Here is a 20,048-nt window from a genome sequence, read left to right as displayed (position 1 = left end):
GACTGAACTGCTCATCTGACAGATATCACCTTATAGCTAAAACCAAGAGCAAAACTAAGAAACTGGGTTCAGTAGGATGCTTTCTGTTAATATTTCTCCAGTGTTGTTGATTTCATAAGCTATGAAAACAAATCTTTTAAAGTTTCTCTGATTTTATCATCATATCATCATGTAAACATGATTACACATCATTGTCTCATCTCAAATATTGAATGGCCCCTTTGCCAAGATGCTTTGGTTAAAGTTGGTCAAACTCTTGTCAGCTTTTTCTTTTAGATAAAGTTGAATAATTTTTTTCCTACTTTTAGTAATCGCAACCATATCTAATGGCAAAATGGCATCTTTAGTATAAATCTTATGTTTTTTCTAATGCTGTCAAGCAGTTGCTGTTGTTGCTGTTGTAGGGTTTAATGCCATTTTTCAGCACACGATAGGCTATACATGGCGACCAGTATGAATGGTGGAGGAAGAATCCGGGAAATCCCCTGATAGAACCACCAACCCTCGAGAAGCTACTGGCAAGCTTTTTCACATAACCACATTGGCCGAATCCCTGTCAAGCAATTATTTAGAAGATTTTTTTTTTATCTATTTTTTTGTTGTAGCAGCCATATTTGATAGTAGACTGACATCATTTGTATAATTGTGAAAGGTCTTCATGCCACTAGGTTTTTGTCAAGCTTCATTAATTTCTATTAAGTAGTTTCAAAGAAAACATCATTTAAAGGTTTTTCTATTATTAGTAACAGCAGCTGTATTTGGTGGCAGATCTGCATCATTTGTACACATTTTATATGTCTTCCTGTCAAATTCTGTTCATCAGGTTTGAGAAGAACCCATTTTATCCTGTTTAACCATTTCCTGTCTAGGTGAAGAAGTACACATATATTTGTGATGTATAACATGTGTTTCTAGAGATGCTACACACATACGTAGTAGAGTACGACTGTAGTAGTATTCCGGATAAAATGGGATACTATGACTCCAGGCGTATTAAGGATAGAATGAGGTATTACAACCACAGTCGTATTCAGGATAAAATTGGTTAAAGGCTATTCGTTTTTTAGTAATGGTGGTCATATCTGATAGAAGATCAGCATCATTTGTGTAAACTTAAAAGGTCTTCATGCCATGATAATTTCTGCTAACTCAAATTTTATTCAACAGTTTTTCTATTATTAGGAACAATGAACATAATTTATGGCAGAGAGGCATTTTTGTAAAAAAAAATTAAATCTTCAAGCCAGGATGCTTTTTCTGAAATATTATAAGCACATCAAATGGCCAACATGTGAATCTGGTCAAGAGTTATATTTAAGTAGATTAACTATTTAATCATAGTTTAGGACTTTCACTATCTTCATAACCTTCCAAGCAAATACATGACTTGTGGTTACAAGCTACTTATATAGTAGCTGATTTCGAACATACTGACCAATCAAATAAGGCCTAACATAATTTAACCAATCAAATAAGGCCTAACATAATTTAACAAATAAAATAAGGCCTAACATAATTTAACCAGTTCTCCAACTTATGCACTCAACTTTTTATAACTTTTGCCACAAAAAACATCTATCAGACCTGCAAAGATCACGAAATACTCAGACAAATGTCCTGCAAGTGTTAAAAGTTAATTTAGACTTACACTAGCATTAAACCAAAGTTTCAGCTGAATTGGTGTAAGATATACATGACTTTCAAAAACCTTGAAATCAAATCTTTAGTTTTATGATGCATTTGCTGGCGGACAGAGATATATATATTTTGCAATTTACTGGCAAAATGATTAATTTCCTCACCTACAACAGTCAGTACCATAGCATTAGAGCCTGATCTTTCCTTAATTCCAGTGCCTGGAACTGTCAAAACATTGTTGGCCGTACATCGATAGGTGCCTGCATCTGATGACTGGACGGGACCAATCCTCAGACTTGACTGAGTTGACAGAACAGTGGCGTCAGAATCCTTGGTCCAGGCTATTGATTTTGTAAGTGGATTTGACTGGGCTGTACACTGTAATGTTACCATCTCACCAACAAGAACAGCTTGCTGTGATGGAAGAACTGTCACAACTGGTCCATCTGGTTAAGAAAAAACGATTTAGAATTGCTTACAAGATACTTAATGCCTATTAATTAATACACATCATATGCTACTGAATAAATGTATGATATTAACCACAGTCCTAATGTATCTTTAGGCATTGCACTTCAACCTATTCCTATAATAAATACTCCTCAGACAAATATGTGTTTTGAAGAACTTGGTGTCTCATATGCATCCATGCAATAATCCATCAGCAACCTAAAATGTAACCATCTCAGTATTAGATTTGCAAACTTTTAACAATGATGCCCTTAATGCTGCAGCAACCAGGAAAATGCTACCTGTTTTGCTATGCTTGCACAGGTGCAACAAAAAAGAAAAGATCATTAATGCATGTTACAGTGAAACATACCATAGTTACTCACTTATATGTCAAGTCAAACTGCAAAGATCCTGATCTGCCTAGCATAATGCACTTGCATGCAGATCAGGGTCTATTTTGTTTGTTCTACTGATTACTCTTAATAAACTGCATAGACCCAGATCTGATGGCTCATTATGTGGCAGCAGATCTGAGTCTCTCCAGTTTGCAGTTCAACTCATCTTATAAGCAAGTACATACATTACTGCATTATACAACATACACTAAATAACAACCTGAAATGCACAAAATAATGCTAAATCATGGCAACCTCTGAACTAAATGGATATGACTCATCATATGCATGTTTAAGATAGTTGCACATTTAGATTTTTCTCTGATTAAATCAAGTACTTAAAATCAAAGAGGGGACCACAACATGATTCCCCATGACAGAGCAAAACTATTTATGAAGTATGTGGAAGGGGCATGTGTTTATACATGCCTGTCCGTGTGATATAGATTTTAGACTGTTAATGAAACTTTTAATTTTTTTGGCACATCGCTACAATGTCTGCAGAGTGCCAGTTTATAGTGATGTCTAGTATTGGGGCATCATGCCACAGACATGTAGCATCATGTCCCACCTAGTCACATTATCATGACACCAGGCCAACCAGTCCTAAAACTAACTTTTTAATGCTGAGAGCCAAGCAAGGCAACTGCATGTACCATTTTTATAAATCTTTGGTATGACTCTGCCAGGGATCAAACCCCCCTACCTCCCGCATCAGGGGATTTATAAAAGAAGTGAACATATTCAAACTGTTTGCGGCAACTACCATACTTATTCTTATATATAACAGATTTTGAGATTCTATTCATCACATATTGTGAAGGGTTTGCATTAATATCTAGCACAGCATTGTACATTTTTATGTTATGCCATATTGTATACTGTGCTATGTGCATTTCTATGTTTTATGCCACAGTGTGTACACTGCTTTGTGCATTTGCATGTTTTATGCCGCAGTGTGTACACTGCTTTGTGCATTTGCATGTGTCATGCCATAGTATGTACACTGCTTTGTGCATTTGCATGTGTTATGCCATAGTATGTACACTGCTTTGTGCATTTTTATGTGCTATGTCATAGTGTGTACACTTCTTTGTACATTTCTATGTTTTATGCCATAATGTAACACTTTATATGACATTAAGTCATGACATTAAAAATAGTGAACATTATGTGAACAATCATGTGATGGTGCACTGTCATGCAAATATCTACCTGGTATCAGATCAGGCAATCACTGCATTAAACCTTCAACACCAAAGAAAAATTTCTTTTGCTTTACAGTTGTTGATACAAGTGCCCATGGAAAGTCACATTAATAAATCATCATACCATTTCAAATGATATACCAGCAAGCTATATATAAAGAACTACAGATTAAATATCAATTTTTAACAAACAAATTGAAAAGTTATAAGTCAACAAATAACTGTAATACCTAATTGAACACTTCTGACAAGATGAAAAAAACTTACACTGAACATCCAAAGATATGGCTGTATTAGATGTCACTCTTCCAGCAATATTGGTTGCTGAACATTGATATTTGGCTATTCCTTCATCAGTTTTCTGGACAGTACTTATTTTCAGATACTGTGCAATTGTATTCCATGATGATGGGTAGCTCGTCTGAAAATAGAAATGCCCACCAAAGGCAGAGGTCAAGGTCACTCCATTGGCTTGCCATGTGACTGTGTCTATCTCTGAGGCTTCCATATCACACTGCAGATCAACATTCTGTCTCTCTTCAACTGCATACTGGGTCTGAGGAATGGTGATTATAGGTACTCTCACTGTAAAAGAAACCATGAATTCCACAACATACTCTAGATAGCAAGGAAGAGTTGTAACAGATTACATGTTGAGATATCATAGTTACATTAGGTTGCATGCTGAGACATCAGAGTTACAATAGGTTACACTGGCTGAGACATCATAGTTACAACAGGTTACAGGCTGAGACATCATAGTCAAAATAGCTTAGGCATCACATATACAACAGAATAAATGCCAAGACATCATAGTTCAAACAGATTACATGCACATACATCATGGTTACAACAGCATGAATGCACAGACATCATGGTTACAACATGTTACATGCAGAGACATCAAGGTTACAACAGGCTACATGCACAGACATCAGGGTTACAACATGTTACATTAAACAGACATCAAAGTTACAACATGGTTACAACAGGTTACATGCACAGACATCAGGGTTACAACAGAATACATGCCAAGGCATCATAAATACAATAGGTTACAAGCTTAGGCATAATATATACAAAAGATTATATGCCAAGCCATCATAGTTCCAACAGATTACATGCAGAGACATCATGGTTACAAAAGAGTACATGCTCACCATATTCCATCACCGGAATGTATTAATGTTTAATGGCATGTCAGCAAAATAACAGAGATATGGTGAAATATAAACCAAACTTATCTGTGCAAGATAGAGGATACAACATGCATTCACTATATTCCATCACTGCTATGTATTAGTGTCCAATGGCAGGTCAGTGTAATTATGTATTCAAATGCAAGGCAAGCAGAAATTAACCTGATTTCATGAGCAGAGATCAGCATGAGGCAGTGTTGTTTGGGTGAGACTCAGAGTTTACTGAACATATCACCTAATTCAGCTATGATGAGATGGCTTGAAGGGTTATATACTTCTTTCCAGGTCTAACTGGAAGAGACATTTTCATGTTAATTCCTAAGAACCCAGAACAGATATTGTTCCAATACCTCTAGGGATGTGTCAATACAGGTGAGAAGGTATATCACGATTTTCTAATTGCCTACTGATGGCAACCAGATCTTGACAAGGAAACCAGGTTTTATCATAACAACCATCGAACATGTGATTAAAACTGAAGATTTCAGGCTCAGTCCACCAGCAGGGCATGTAAGTTGCTCAACCTCCATGCTGAGGCTAATACAATGAGGAAGGAGGTTTCATATGACAGAAGCTTCAGTGAGTTCCTGTCTAAGGGATCACATTTGTTTGAGTTCAGCTAAAACAGAAACCAGGAAAGATACCGTTTAATGAACAGATGAGATATTTAGGGTGCTGAAGGTCAAAGTTGCACAATAAGTCATATATTTCTTTTTGTTGATCAAGATCCTCTCTGCTATGATGGCAGAAAGTGTCAGATATCATGGACTGGTAGTAATCAAACCCAACATTTATTTCTTGGAAAACCAGAGAAAAAAGTCAGTTACCTGTGGAATTATGGCACTCAAAAGGATAATGTTGTTGACTGTACCATGTATACATGCCGCTTTCTTTCAATTTAGCCTTCAAGTACAGGGCTTTCTGACTGTGCAATTCTCTCCACAATCAAATGTTTAAATTATTTCCTTTGCAAGACTCTCCAAACAAGAGCCAGTTGTAAAGTATAAGTTGGTCCAAACAAGGAAGAGTTGGTCCATACAAGTATAAATCGGTTCATACAAGCAGGAGTCAGTGGACACAAGGAAAAGTTGGTCCATTCAAGGAGTTGTCCATACAAGGAGGAGTTGGTCCATACAAGGACAGAAACACTTGGGACTAAGGCCACTTGAGAAAATTCATTTTGACCAGGATCTTCCTGGGTAGATCTATCACTAGTTCAAGTGGATCATTCATCTTCTGGACCCTCAAATAAGACCATGGATTGAGTAGGCAAAGGCTCAAAATCTTTCCCAGCTGATAGAGAAGGCATCTATGATCCATGCCTCAGCTTCCAAAAATAGAGATCAAAGTGGGCAGTTTGTGATTCCACCTGGTCATAAAATGATCAGTAAAATCAGATGCCCCCATAGTGCACAAATATGATGAAAGACCAAATGATCGAGGGACCATTATGTATGGAGAGTCTGCCAGGAATATGTCTAATCTGGATTGCGATTTTGAGACATGTACATCAACATCAGAACTCCCAAACCAGAAAGCAAAGGTGTGCTGATTTGGTACCACCCTGTTGGAGGAGGTATGTCATAACCAAGTTATTAGACATTATTAAAACAACCCTTCTGTGGAGACTGTCTCTCAAGATAATAGCCTTCATATCAAAAGACTTAGGTGGAGACCTGTGTCCTCCAGAACCCACTGGCCACATCAATGCCTACACAGCTGTGGGTACTTGCATATGTACATATGGACCATGGTTGCATCACTGAACCAGGAAATATGTTATGTCCACTGATCCTGAGTCTAGTAGCATTGAAAAGATGTTCAACAGAGAAGCAATGTCATCTGTAAGGCAACCCAATGAAATCAGATCAACTGCCACATTGAAAAGTCCAAAGTTTGCACAAACCCACTGACTTTGTTTCATTTCCCATTCGATTGAACTCTATAAGCTCAACAATTCAGACTATCCTGAATGTGGGAAAGATCTACAAAAATGTAATAGTTAAGAATTTCCATTACCCAGATGGATGAAATGTGAGGATGGCCTAAGACAAGACTTTTCCCAATTGATCAGAAACCAGAAATGATGCCAAAAGGAAAGGAGGATATTCCATCTCTCAAACTTACGATATATTTCTGATGTTTGTTTTCCAAGTACGCCACTATGTAATTAGATGAAGTTGAACTGAACATGGTATCAATACAGGTCATTAAAAAAACTGGAAGAACTCAAAACTTGTAAATATTTTCTCAGTAAACAAACTTAAGTAATTTTCATGAGGATGGATGTGTGGTGAAAGTATGCATTGATCAAGTAAAGACTGTTAGCTAAATGACATGGACAGATGAAGTGTCGAACTGATCATGCCATCCCCATCTCAAATTTTTGTGGACTATACAGTAGTTCAGTCAGCTCAGGTCAATGACTGGCCTTAGAGTTGCCACTGGTCTTTCTAACAACAAAAAGCCAGGAGAAGAACTATGGAGATTGTGAGTTTAGAAAGATCTCAGTCCTTTGAGATTTTCTGAATTGCCAACCAAGATGGCATCATATCGAAGAGTGATATGATTTGACAGCTGGTGTACAGCATTACAATCCCATGTGCCCAAGGGCCATGTTTGGACATGTGGTACAATTTACACCCACTGGGTTGCTTAAAAAAATGTAGACACGCCTCCAAACTATCAAAATTAATCAAAGGAGGTAGATGATAGGCAATTTCCAACAGGACCACAGCCCATGTATCCTCTGACCACATGGTGCACATACTGCATGTTCCCAATGAGGCAATTTCCAATAGAACCATAGCCCATGTATCCTCTGACCACATGGTGCACACACTGCATGTTCCCAATGAGGCAATTTCCAACAGAACCATAGCCCATGTATCCTCTGACCACATGGTGCACACACTGTATGTTCCCAATGAGAAACATGTACATTTGGTACAGGCTAGACAAGATTGGTGTGAGACCTCAGTGGTCTTGAATTTCTTACACTTTGTACATTTCATCAGCATGAATATTATATAAAAAGACAAAACAAAAAAGAAACAATAATAAATTTACAGCTTTGAAGTTATCAATAAGCTATAAACACCCACAATAAAACCAGTGTTAAAGAAACATGGAGTAAGTGTTATTTGTAACTGTGTTAAAGCATGCTGTCAGAGATTATATAATAAATAACAGTAATTGACAAAATTCACATACAATGTGGTTGAAAACAAAAAATTAATATATATCACCTTTAATATATTTAATCTCTTATGAAAAAAGAAAAAGAACTAAACTGATGGCTCAAAACAGGTGAAAACTACAGATGGATTTTTGCGAGCTGAAGTGAATAACATTACCAGTTCAACAGCAAAGTTTTAAACTAGTGCCACCTGATGATGGCAAAGATTGATTTTCCTTTGTCAATACAAGATAGGAAAGATGAATCTTTGTCTATACAAGAAAGGAATGATGAATCTTTGTCTATACAAGATAGGAATGATGAATCTTTGTCTATACAAGAAAGGAATGATGAATCTTTGTCTATACAAGAAAGGAATGATGAATCTTTGTCTATACAAGAAAAGAATGATGAATCTTTGTCTATACAAGAAAGGAATGATGAATCTTTGTCTATACAAGAAAGGAATGATGAATCTTTGTCTATACAAGAAAGGAATGATGAATCTTTGTCTATACAAGATAGGAATGATGAATCTTTGTCTATACAAGAAAGGAATGATGAATCTTTGTCTATACAAGATAGGAATGATGAATCTTTGTCTATACAAGATAGGAATGATGAATCTTTGTCTATACAAGAAAGGAATGATGAATCTTTGTCTATACAAGAAAGGAATGATGAATCTTTGTCTATACAAGATAGGAATGATGAATCTTTGTCTATACAAGAAAGGAATGATGAATCTTTGTCTATACAAGATAGGAATGATGAATCTTTGTCTATACAAGAAAGGAATGATGAATCTTTGTCTATACAAGAAAGGAATGATGAATCTTTGTCTATACAAGAAAGGAATGATGAATCTTTGTCTATACAAGAATGATAAATCTTTGTCTATACAAGAAAGGAATGATGAATCTTTGTCTATACAAGAAAGGAATGATGAATCTTTGTCTATACAAGATAGGAATGATGAATCTTTGTCTATACAAGAAAGGAATGATGAATCTTTGTCTATACAAGAAAGGAATGATGAATCTTTGTCTATACAAGATAGGAATGATGAATCTTTGTCTATACAAGAAAGGAATGATGAATCTTTGTCTATACAAGAAAGGAATGATGAATCTTTGTCTATACAAGAAAGGAATGATGAATCTTTGTCTATACAAGAAAGGAATGATGAATCTTTGTCTATACAAGAAAGGAATGATGAATCTTTGTCTATACAAGAAAGGAATGATGAATCTTTGTCTATGCAAGATAGGAATGATGAATCTTTGTCTATACAAGATGGGAATGATGAATCTTTGTCTATACAAGATAGGAATGATGAATCTTTGTCTATACAAGAAAGGAATGACGAATCTTTGTCTATACAAGAAAGGAATGATGAATCTTTGTCTATACAAGAAAGGAATGATGAATCTTTGTCTATACAAGAAAGGAATGATGAATCTTTGTCTATACAAGATGGGAATGATGAATCTTTGTCTATACAAGAAAGGAATGATGAATCTTTGTCTATACAAGAATGATAAATCTTTGTCTATACAAGATAGGAATGATGCATCTTTGTCTATACAAGATAGGAATGATGAATCTTTGTCTATACAAGAAAGGAATGATGAATCTTTGTCTATACAAGAAAGGAATGATGAATCTTTGTCTATACAAGAAAGGAATGATGAATCTTTGTCTATACAAGAAAGGAATGATGAATCTTTGTCTATACAAGATAGGAATGATGAATCTTTGTCTATACAAGATAGGAATGAAGAATCTTTGTCTATACAAGAAAGGAATGATGAATCTTTGTCTATACAAGATAGGAATGAAGAATCTTTGTCTATACAAGAAAGGAATGATGAATCTTTGTCTATACAAGAAAGGAATGATGAATCTTTGTCTATACAAGAAAGGAATGATGAATCTTTGTCTATACAAGAAAGGAATGATGAATCTTTGTCTATACAAGAAAGGAATGATGAATCTTTGTCTATACAAGAAAGGAATGATGAATCTTTGTCTATACAAGATAGGAATGATGAATTTTTGTCTATACAAGAAAGGAATGATGAATCTTTGTCTATACAAGATAGGAATGATGAATCTTTGTCTATACAAGAAAGGAATGATGAATCTTTGTCTATACAAGAAAGGAATGATGAATCTTTGTCTATACAAGAAAGGAATGATGAATCTTGGTCTATACAAGATAGGAATGATGAATCTTTGTCTATACAAGAAAGGAATGATGAATCTTTGTCTATACAAGATAGGAATGATGAATCTTTGTCTATACAAGAAAGGAATGATGAATCTTTGTCTATACAAGAAAGGAATGATGAATCTTTGTCTATACAAGAAAGGAATGATGAATCTTTGTCTATACAAGAAAGGAATGATGAATCTTTGTCTATACAAGAAAGGAATGATGAATCTTTGTCTATACAAGAAAGGAATGATGAATCTTTGTCTATACAAGAAAGGAATGATGAATCTTTGTCTATACAAGATAGGAATGATGAATCTTTGTCTAAACAAGATAGGAATGATGAATCTTTGTCTATATAAGATAGGAATGATGAATCTTTGTCTATACAAGAAAGGAATGATGAATCTTTGTCTATACAAGATAGGAATGATGAATCTTTGTCTATACAAGATAGGAATGATGAGTCTTTATCTATACAAGATAGGAAAAATGAATCTTTGTCTATACAAGAAAGGAATGATGAATTTTTGTCTTTTGGGAGGGCTGATTTGTAAGTAAGGGGCTTATGTTCCCAATGTTAATGTGATCAGGGAATGTATTTGAAGAAGAAATGAAACAGAAAATTTTGCCTGTGCTGAAGGGAAAACTGGAAAAATAGTGAACAACATTTTTGTAAAACACTATGTTTCAACTGCAAATCATATTATAATTTGAATATATGAATTTCAAAAGAATAATGTTGATAATAACACATTGTCACTAATGGAAAGGATATATGACTATCTACTAATACTAAAAATACAAGTAACTAAGAATAATCATCAGGGCATGAAAACAAGGTCACAACAACCCTTTTATGATACTAATACTAAAAATACAAGTAACTCAGAATAACCATTAGGGCATGAAAACAAGGTCACAACAACCCTTTCATCATACTAATACAAAAAAAATAAACAATCTTGGAATTTGGTGAGGTTAAATTTCTTTGTTTAAACTTAAATATATTTTATAAAAGGAAACAACATTAGTCCAATATAAAAAGTATGTATTTCTTTCACTCAATAACCACATTTTTAAATGTAATTCCCCAAAACATATTTTAGAATCAATAACAAGAACTTCTAAGTTTTTCATAATCCTGCAGACTTTCCAAAGAATGCAGTCCAAACATGACCAAATCTCTGATAACAAAATACATACTTAGTCTGAAACATATAGTCTCTGCTAAAAACGTCTGAAGCTTGGACTAGTTCAGGTCTACCTACCCTGAGCTGTCAATGCAACTTGAACATCTCTGCTGCCTACAGAATTAGTTGCCACACACGTGTAGGTCCCTGAGTCACTTGGCTGGGTTGCTAAGATGGAGAGATCAGCCTTAGTGGTCCCTGATGTCCAATCAAAGCGACCACCAGTTGTCAAGGTCAAGCCATTATATCTCCAAACTGTTGTGAAGGTTCGTGTGGAGTTTACAGTACAATGCAAAACAGCTGATGTATGTTCCAAAACAGTGACAATACTGCCTGTTGTACTCACTCTGGGTTTCACTGAAAACAGAAGCTTCTACCTGATCATTTTGAATTTTGTTCTGAAGATTACACTTTTAATGACTTAAAAATTCTTCCCTATAACAAATCTAAACTTCAGCTTTGGCCTTTGACTACTAGAAAATCTCCCATGAGACCCAATGGACTCATATGCTAAGTCTGTTGAATAACCAAAGTCTGGATTGATGGACATTATGATAGTAAAGTTTTGAAGTTGTTCAAATAAATGACAAGAATAGTACATCGGGATCATGATGGTAGAAAATAGTGTAGGTAGGAAGGTAGATAAGAGGGAAGGTAGGAAGATAGATAGGAAGGTAGGTAGGAAGGTAGATAGGAGGGAAGGTAGAAAGGAGGGAAGGTAGAAACGAGGGAAAGAAGTAAGGTAAATATGAGGGTAAGTGGGAAGGTAGATAGGAGGGAAGGTAGGAATATAGATAGAAGGGTAAGTAAGAAGGTAGATGGGGGGAATGTAGGAAGGTAGATAGGAGGGAAGTTATGAAGGTAGATAGAAGGGTAGAGCAGAAGGTAAATAGGAGGAAAGATGGAAAGCTAGATAAGAGGGTAAGCAAGAAGGTAGATAGGAGGGAAAATAGGAAGGTAGATAGAAGGGAAGGTAGGAAAGTAGATAGGAGGGTAGGTAGGAAGGTAGATAGGAGGGAAGGTAGGAAGGTAGATGGGGGTAGGTAGGAAGGTAGATAGGAGGGAAGGTAACATAGGACGGTAGATAGGAGTGAAAGTAGGAACTTGGTAGATAGGAGAAAGGTAAGAAGGTAGATAGGAAAGTAGGTAAGATGGTAGATAGGAGGGAAGGTAGGAAGGTAGATAGGATGAAAAGCAGGAAGATAGATAGGAGGGAAGGTAGAGAAGAGGGTAAGTAAGAAGGTAGATAGGTGGGTAGGTAGGAAGGTAGATAGGAGGGAAGGTAAGAAGGTAGAGAGGAGGGAAGGTAGGAAGATAGATGGGGGTAGGTAGGAAGGTAGATAGGAGGGAAGGTAAGAAGGTAGATAGGAGGGAAGGTAAGAAGGATGATAGGAGGGAAGTAGGAAGGTAGATAGGAGGGTAGATAGGAAAGTAGGTAAGATGGTAGATGGGGGGTAGGTAGGAAGGTAGATAGGATGAAAGGCAGGAAGATAGATAGGAGGGAAGGTAGAGAAGAGGGGAAGTAAGAAGGCAGATATGCGGGTAGGTAGGAAGGTAGATAGGAGGGAAGGTAGGTGGGTAGGTAGGAAGGTAGATAGGAGGGAAGGTAAGAAGGTAGATAGGAGGGAAGGTAGATAGGAGGGAAGGTAGGAAGATAGATAGGAGGGAAGGTAGGAGGGTAGATAGGTGGGTAGGTAGGTAGGTAGATAGGAGGGAAAGTGGGAAGGTAGATAGGAAGGAAGGTAGGAAGGTAGATAGGAGGGTAGGTAGGATGGTAGATAGGAGGGTAGGTAGGAAGGTAAATTGGAGGGAAGGTACGAGGGTAGATAAGAGGGTAGGTAGGAAGGTAGATAGGAGGGTAGGTAGGAAGGTAGATAGGGGGTAGGTAGGATGGTAGATAGGAGGGTAGGTAGGAAGGTAAATTGGAGGGAAGGTAGGAGGGTAGATAGGAGGGTAGGTAGGAAGGTAGATACAAGGGAAGGTAAGAATGTAGATAGGAGGGAAAGTAGGAAGGTAGATAGGAGGGTAGGTAGGAAGGTAGATAGGAGGGAAGGTAAGAATGTAGATAGGAGGGAAAGTAGGAAGATAGATAGGAGGGTAGGTAGGAAGGTAAAATGGAGGGAAGGTATGAGGGTAGATAGGAGGGAAAGTGGGAAGGTAGATAAGAGGATAAGTAAGAAGGTAGATATGAGGGAAAGTAAGAGGGAAGGTAGGAAGATAGATAGGAGGGTAGATATGAAGGTAGATAGAAGGGAAGGTAGGAAGTTAGACAAGGTGGGTAGGAAGGAGGATATCATTAAACTGAATTAAATACTGCAATGTAATTTTAATACAATGATTTAAGAAGTAACAACAGATAGTTCTTACTTTGATGAAATTAGAAAATTGCTAATAACTGATTGCAAACAAGAAGTTGAATATCACAAGATGTTAAGTATCCCTGTGGTACATGTCTTGGACAGACCAGACTAAATACAATTAGAGTTTTTTGTAGTTCCACCAGAAAAACTGAAGCTAGTAATATTGCCAGTATCTTGTTAACCTTTCAATTAATTTTGTTCTTGATTACTTCCAACTAGGCTATAGAACTGTCTGCTATGAGGCCTTGATTACTTCCAACTAGGCTATAGAACTGTCTGCTATGAGGCCTTGATTACTTCCAACTAGGCTATAGAACTGTCTGCTATGAGGCCTTGATTACTTCCAACTAGGCTATAGAACTGTCTGCTATGAGGCCTTGATTACTTCCAACTAGGCTATAGAACTGTCTGCTATGAGGCCTTGATTACTTCCAACTAGGCTATATAATTGTCTGCTATGAGGCCTTGATTACTTCCAACTAGGCTATATAATTGTCAGCTATGAGGCCTTGATTACTTCCAACTAGGATATAAAACTGTCTGCTATGAGGCCTGAAGTTACCATAATTGCTTGCTTTTAAGTCAAGTCAAACTACAAACAAAGATCCTGATCCGACGTAAAATAGTGCACCTGCAGATCTATGCTATTTGTTCTGCTGATTACTCCTAACAGATTGCATAGACCCAGATCTGCTGGCACATTATACAATGGCAGAACTTGATCTTTTTTGCAGTTTGCAACTGGACTCGACTTATAAGCAGGTACATGTGGTACTGTCTAGAGTATTTTTTGTACAGAATATATATTTACACTAAGAATATTGTCATGACACTGTGTGCTCATAATCAGTAATAACTGACAAACTTGTTACCTTGTAGCTTGCTGTCAAGGTCAATCAGTGATCAATGCTAACAAAGTACTTATTCACTAACATCCAAGTGATGGCAAGTTCTCAGTCTTGAAAATTCATTATTATGGATTTTTTTATATCTTTACTCTGAAACAGGCCCATGTCAATTAAAAAGTCAAGTGAGAGAACATTACTACTAATAATTTGTTTAAAATAATCTTTGTAACAAAAGAACACATTTCAAACTGTATATCAATATCATACAATATCAATATACTATGATATTTGTAATGTCAGGTTCATATCAATATTCACAATGTTATCATATACCACTAATAAATAGCCTTGCATTCAGTCATGACATAAAACTTTAAGACCCTGCAGCCAAAGGGCACAAGAGAACAGTCTAAACACAAAATGTAACCAGAGTATGGAAGACAAACTTATTAGGATGGATGAATGATGAACAAAACTAACAATTTAAGCCTCCTATACATTTGTGGCAAGCCATACAAACAAGACAATTGATACTCACAACTGACATTCAGTGTAACAGAATCGGAATGACTCCCAGCTTGGTTTTCAGCAAAGCATGAATAATTCCCCGCATCAGTCTCAACCACATTGTATATAGTGAGGGACGGGGTGTTAGAATTTGACCAACTGTAATGGCTATTAGTTCTGTTGAGTTCCTTATTGCCACTGAAATACCACTTGATTGCAGTAAGTCCTGTGCCGGTAACTGAGCAGCCAATTGTAATGGAGGTCTGATCTTCATTGGCTGTTACTGGTTTAGTGCTGGTAATGCTCACCACTGGTATAGCTAAAATCAAAAAGAAAGGAATATTGATAACAGCAGAAATGGAAAAATCCCCTGACTGCCTATAATAAGATGAACATATGTTATTTGCCAAGAATATTACTCACAAATACACATAGATTTACTGGATTTTCCATGATGTCCACCTGCTCAGTGAGATTACCAGCCATCTGTGCATGCATGCTGCACACATTTTACTCTACTGAAGATAAGTTGTGTTTCTCTAGGGATCTTCAGTTTACATGGTCATCATCCTGAGCTCCCATAAGGGTATTGTTAATGTTAATCCCCTGGTCAAAAGAGCACCATATTGTACCAAGAAGTTATTATTATCATTATTAATTAATAATATTATTGTTCTTGTTGCTTTTCAGTAAAGGAAAATAACGAAAGGCTGAAGGACAGCATGCTACATGGAAAAAGGTACTGAGAGATAATGGTAGGCAGGGAAGCATTTCAACACCGACTCATTGCATTAGCACAACAGCATGGTGACATGCCATAAGTGCCTAAAAAAAACACAAACACAAATGTCACACACATGGAGAATCATCTCATTAAGCCCTGAGTACCTGTCAAATTATTGGAATTTCACAATCAAGCCGTGAAATAAGACACTAATCACAGTACCAAGTTTTCATTAAATGGCAAAGAATGAGGTTGTCTTGGAGTCTACACATATATAAGTACATGTCCCTGAAAAAGTGATTAGAGTGCCCATGTTTTGGAGGTCTCAAGTTTGAACCATGATCATACTGCACATCTGTCTTCCCTTTGGCTGAAATTCCAAACTTCAGCAAGTTTTGGATGTAACAAACATTTACAAAATTTTGATCCTCCTCCTGGAAGTTGGTGGGATTGTCAGAGGACACTGAGGAATAGTGAAGAAATCAATGCTTGTGCAAAGTGTGGGAATATGTAGCTCGGACCTGCAGCTGCTTTCCAGTTCTTAACAAAAGCAAACTGTTGGCTTAATAGAAAACATGTTGGACTCGTAATCAGTGAACTGAGGGTCAGAATCTGGCCCAGACCAGGCTGGGTTAGCTGCTGTACTGTATCTCTAAGAAAGACATTGTAAACCATTGCCTGAGCAAAAAATAACCTTTTATTGCTGCTGTGTCATTAAACACCCATCAATAATCCATATTCTTTGACTAGTTGTTAAATCATAGGAGAAAACGTATGTCAAAAATACAATTTATTTTCTTATCCAAGATAAAATCAAATAATAATAATATTTAGCATTAAAATAATAAACACTTAAGTATGTTCAACATTTAATTGCACAAATCGCAACTCACCAACAACATTTAATGTGACAGGGCTACTGAGAGCCTGACCGGCACCGTTGACAGCAGAACACTGATAAGTGCCAGCTTGAGATAAGCGGATTGGACTGATACTTAACGTCAGTATACTGTTGGTAAATGAGACCCTGTAGTCCCCAGTGCTGGTGATCGAAGAACCATTGAAGATCCACTGTTGGGTGGTGTTGAATCCAGCAATAAAGCACGTCATATTCACTGGAATTGTGGATCCTTCATTCGCAGTGTAGCTTGTAACTGGAGCATTGACCGTTGGTCTTCCTATTGTATGAGAAAGGTAATATGACCACTGAAAGTACAGTCTTGTTTAATTTATCCATTAATTGCTTGCATTCAGCTCACAACAATAATAAGAACAACTTTATTTAAAGAGGGTGATACACTTACCATATGTACTCTCTTATAAGATGAAAACCAAATGCAAATTGCACATACCCAGACCCAGATCTGCCATCACATAATGTGACAGCAGATCTGGGTCTATGCAATTTGTTAGTAGTAATCAGTAGTACAATCAACATAAACAATGATATGCAGGCACATTATGCTACGGTGGATTAAGATCAATGTTCTTTGCAGTTGGACTTAACTGACAAGTGAGGATATAAGGTAGATGTCTGGATCTGGTCCACCTTGTGACCCTCATGATATCTGAATATTTTTTTGTGTTGTGATGTGATTTTGATTTTTAACGTAGCTTTAACAATTTTTCAGTCATATCGCTACGATGTCTGCAACGTGTCAGTTTATAGTGATGTCTAGCACTGGGGCATCATGCCGCAGACATGTAGCATGATGTCCCACCCAGTCACATTATCCTGACACCAGGCCAACCAGTCCTAACACTGACCTCTTAATTCTGAACGCCAAGCGAGGCAGCTGTTAGTACCATTTTTGTAAGTCTATGGTATGACTCGGCCGGGGATCGAACCCACGACCTCCCGCATCCGAGGCGGACGCTCTAACCACTAGGCCACCGGAGCGGTTATCTGAAGATTTAAATAAACAGATGTATGCAGACCCACACACACACAAAGACACACAAATAAGCATACAGCTCTTAATTCCTTCAAGTTGAAAATGAGCTAAATTTAAATAAGAATGTAATAACATGCCCCAACCAGATGCATACATACAGTATAATGCTATGTATATTTAATTTGTACTTAATTCACAAATGAATTGAGCTGTACCTTTGGCTTTGATCTGTACTGTATCTATGATGTAGCTATATTTTATGTCACAATGTGATATATGCTTTTATTACCATGGATGTTGCTGATAAATACAAATCAAATATGAAAAAAATTGATACTACCATCAACACTCAGTACATAAGTTCCTGCTGTCCAACCACCGGGATTGGTGGCATTACATGTGTAGGTTCCAGCATCACTTTCTATAATGTTATTTACAGCTAGGTCTGCAGGCAGAGGCTGAGAATCAGAAAATGTCCCAGTCTGTGTTGTCCATGAATAACGTCCAAAGTTGCCAAGCTGAGCATTATTGAAAAACCACTGGACAGAGGTTATTTGATAACCAGACACTGAACAGCCAATGACCAATCTAGCACGACTAGAATAAATTGATTCCGAAGTCTTTGCCATCATAACTTTAGGAAGTGCTGAAAGAATAAAGAAAGAAATTAGAAAAGGTATGTCACGTATAGCCCTGTATTAAAACAATATGTAAACAAAGAGTTGTAGTGCATAAAAGGGATATTAAGGTCTATAACAATCATCAAATCAGACTGCATTTGAGTATGTTGAATGGTTCTACTATGTTGATTACAAACAACATCCCATGTAATGATATTAAATTGATTGACATGGGCCATAACTCTGTCTAATATGAGTAGACAAGACAACACTCACCAAAGGTACATCAAAGTCTAAAAGACAAGGATAATACCAAACTGCATCAGAATACACTAAATGGCCCTTGAACTATAATGTTTACAAACAACATCCCATGTACAGACATAAAGTTTATCAACAAGGGCCACAACTATGTCCAAATTAGAGTTGAAAAGACTAAGCCAAAAAAATGACACACAAAAGTCTTTGAGACAATGTGCATGTCAAATTCCATCAGAATATGACAAATGGTTCTTGAGCTAAGTCAGTGTAACATTCCATTTGAAGATCTGAAGGTAATTGTCAAGCACCAAAACTAGATTCAAAATGGGTTCAACAAGACAAAGCCCATAAACAGTACATCTAGGTCTAGGACTGAACAGACAATGCATACACAAAATTACATCGGAATGTTTGGAAGGGTTCTTCATCTATACTAGTTAAAAGCAATATCCTGTGTAAAGATAGCAAATTAATTATCAAGGACCATAACTCTATCAAACACTGCTAAGAATATACTGAATGGTTCCTAGGCTACAAGGATATGTTGTAGTGGAGATTTCACAGTGATAGAAAAAGGGCAATAACTCCATCAAAATTGAACATGAGAAGATGAAACATTTAGAAGGCTTATCTAGACTTTATGTGCAATTTATCTTTGATTAGGTGCAAGGGTTGCAGATCTAAAGTGGTTACAAGATGAGTGAATGGATGAGATAAATGGATAGATGGATGGAAAAATAAAAAAATACTGTAGGGCTTCTCCTAATCTAAACGTGGAGAGCCCTAATTATGAAGAAACAAATTTAATGTACTGTCTTCAAAAAGATTGATTTACCTTCTTGCTTTAAAGAATGCCAAGTAGTGTTTGATAATTTTAAGATGAAATTTCATAGTAATCTGTTGTTTTGCTTTCTTCAAAATGTGGACTTTTCTGAAGTTGCTGGATATAACCAGGAAGATTTTAGTTCAAAGTGTAGAACAAAGACAACTGATTAAGAGACAATGAATTCTCACTAACATTATGTCATTCAGTCTTACTGCAAGTCTAAAGAACAGAAAATCATATTCACTCTATACTTATGGTAACCTGAAAGACCATCATAAATCACACATTAAAAGAATTCTAAATATGTGAGCATTTAATAGTGCGAAATATTATTTCTGCTGTTGTTATTGTTATAACTATTTTGGTCATTAGTATTATTATTATTGTCATTATTATTTTCTGTATCATCATCTTAACTATCAACCCAAGTAGTTTTAGCCCATTTTATCCTATCTACCAATTAGCCCATGTTATCCTACCTACCAATTAGCCCATTTCATCCTATCTACCAATTAGCCCATTTTA

At 36.5% G+C, this 20,048-nt stretch overlaps 1 protein-coding gene across 1 annotated transcript in view; it reads right to left on the bottom strand.

Annotated features, from left to right (window-relative positions):
* The window catches only part of LOC149793325 (hemicentin-1-like), a 157,373-nt gene that overhangs the window by 44,776 nt on the left and 92,549 nt on the right, over positions 1–20,048 (bottom strand). Inside the window, exons 13-18 of the mRNA XM_089968982.1 lie at positions 18,157–18,462; positions 16,815–17,099; positions 15,229–15,516; positions 11,561–11,839; positions 3,962–4,279; positions 1,803–2,084 (exon numbers count right to left, since the gene is read on the bottom strand). Coding sequence (XP_089825108.1) covers positions 1,803–2,084; positions 3,962–4,279; positions 11,561–11,839; positions 15,229–15,516; positions 16,815–17,099; positions 18,157–18,462 — 1,758 coding nt within the window. The remainder of the gene's footprint in view (positions 1–1,802; positions 2,085–3,961; positions 4,280–11,560; positions 11,840–15,228; positions 15,517–16,814; positions 17,100–18,156; positions 18,463–20,048) is intronic.

Source organism: Sinohyriopsis cumingii, chromosome 8 (assembly GCF_028554795.1).
Source record: "Sinohyriopsis cumingii isolate HCF-2022 chromosome 8, ASM2855479v2, whole genome shotgun sequence".
Classification (NCBI taxonomy): domain Eukaryota; kingdom Metazoa; phylum Mollusca; class Bivalvia; order Unionida; family Unionidae; genus Sinohyriopsis; species Sinohyriopsis cumingii.
This window is presented reverse-complemented; position numbering and strand designations above follow the sequence as displayed.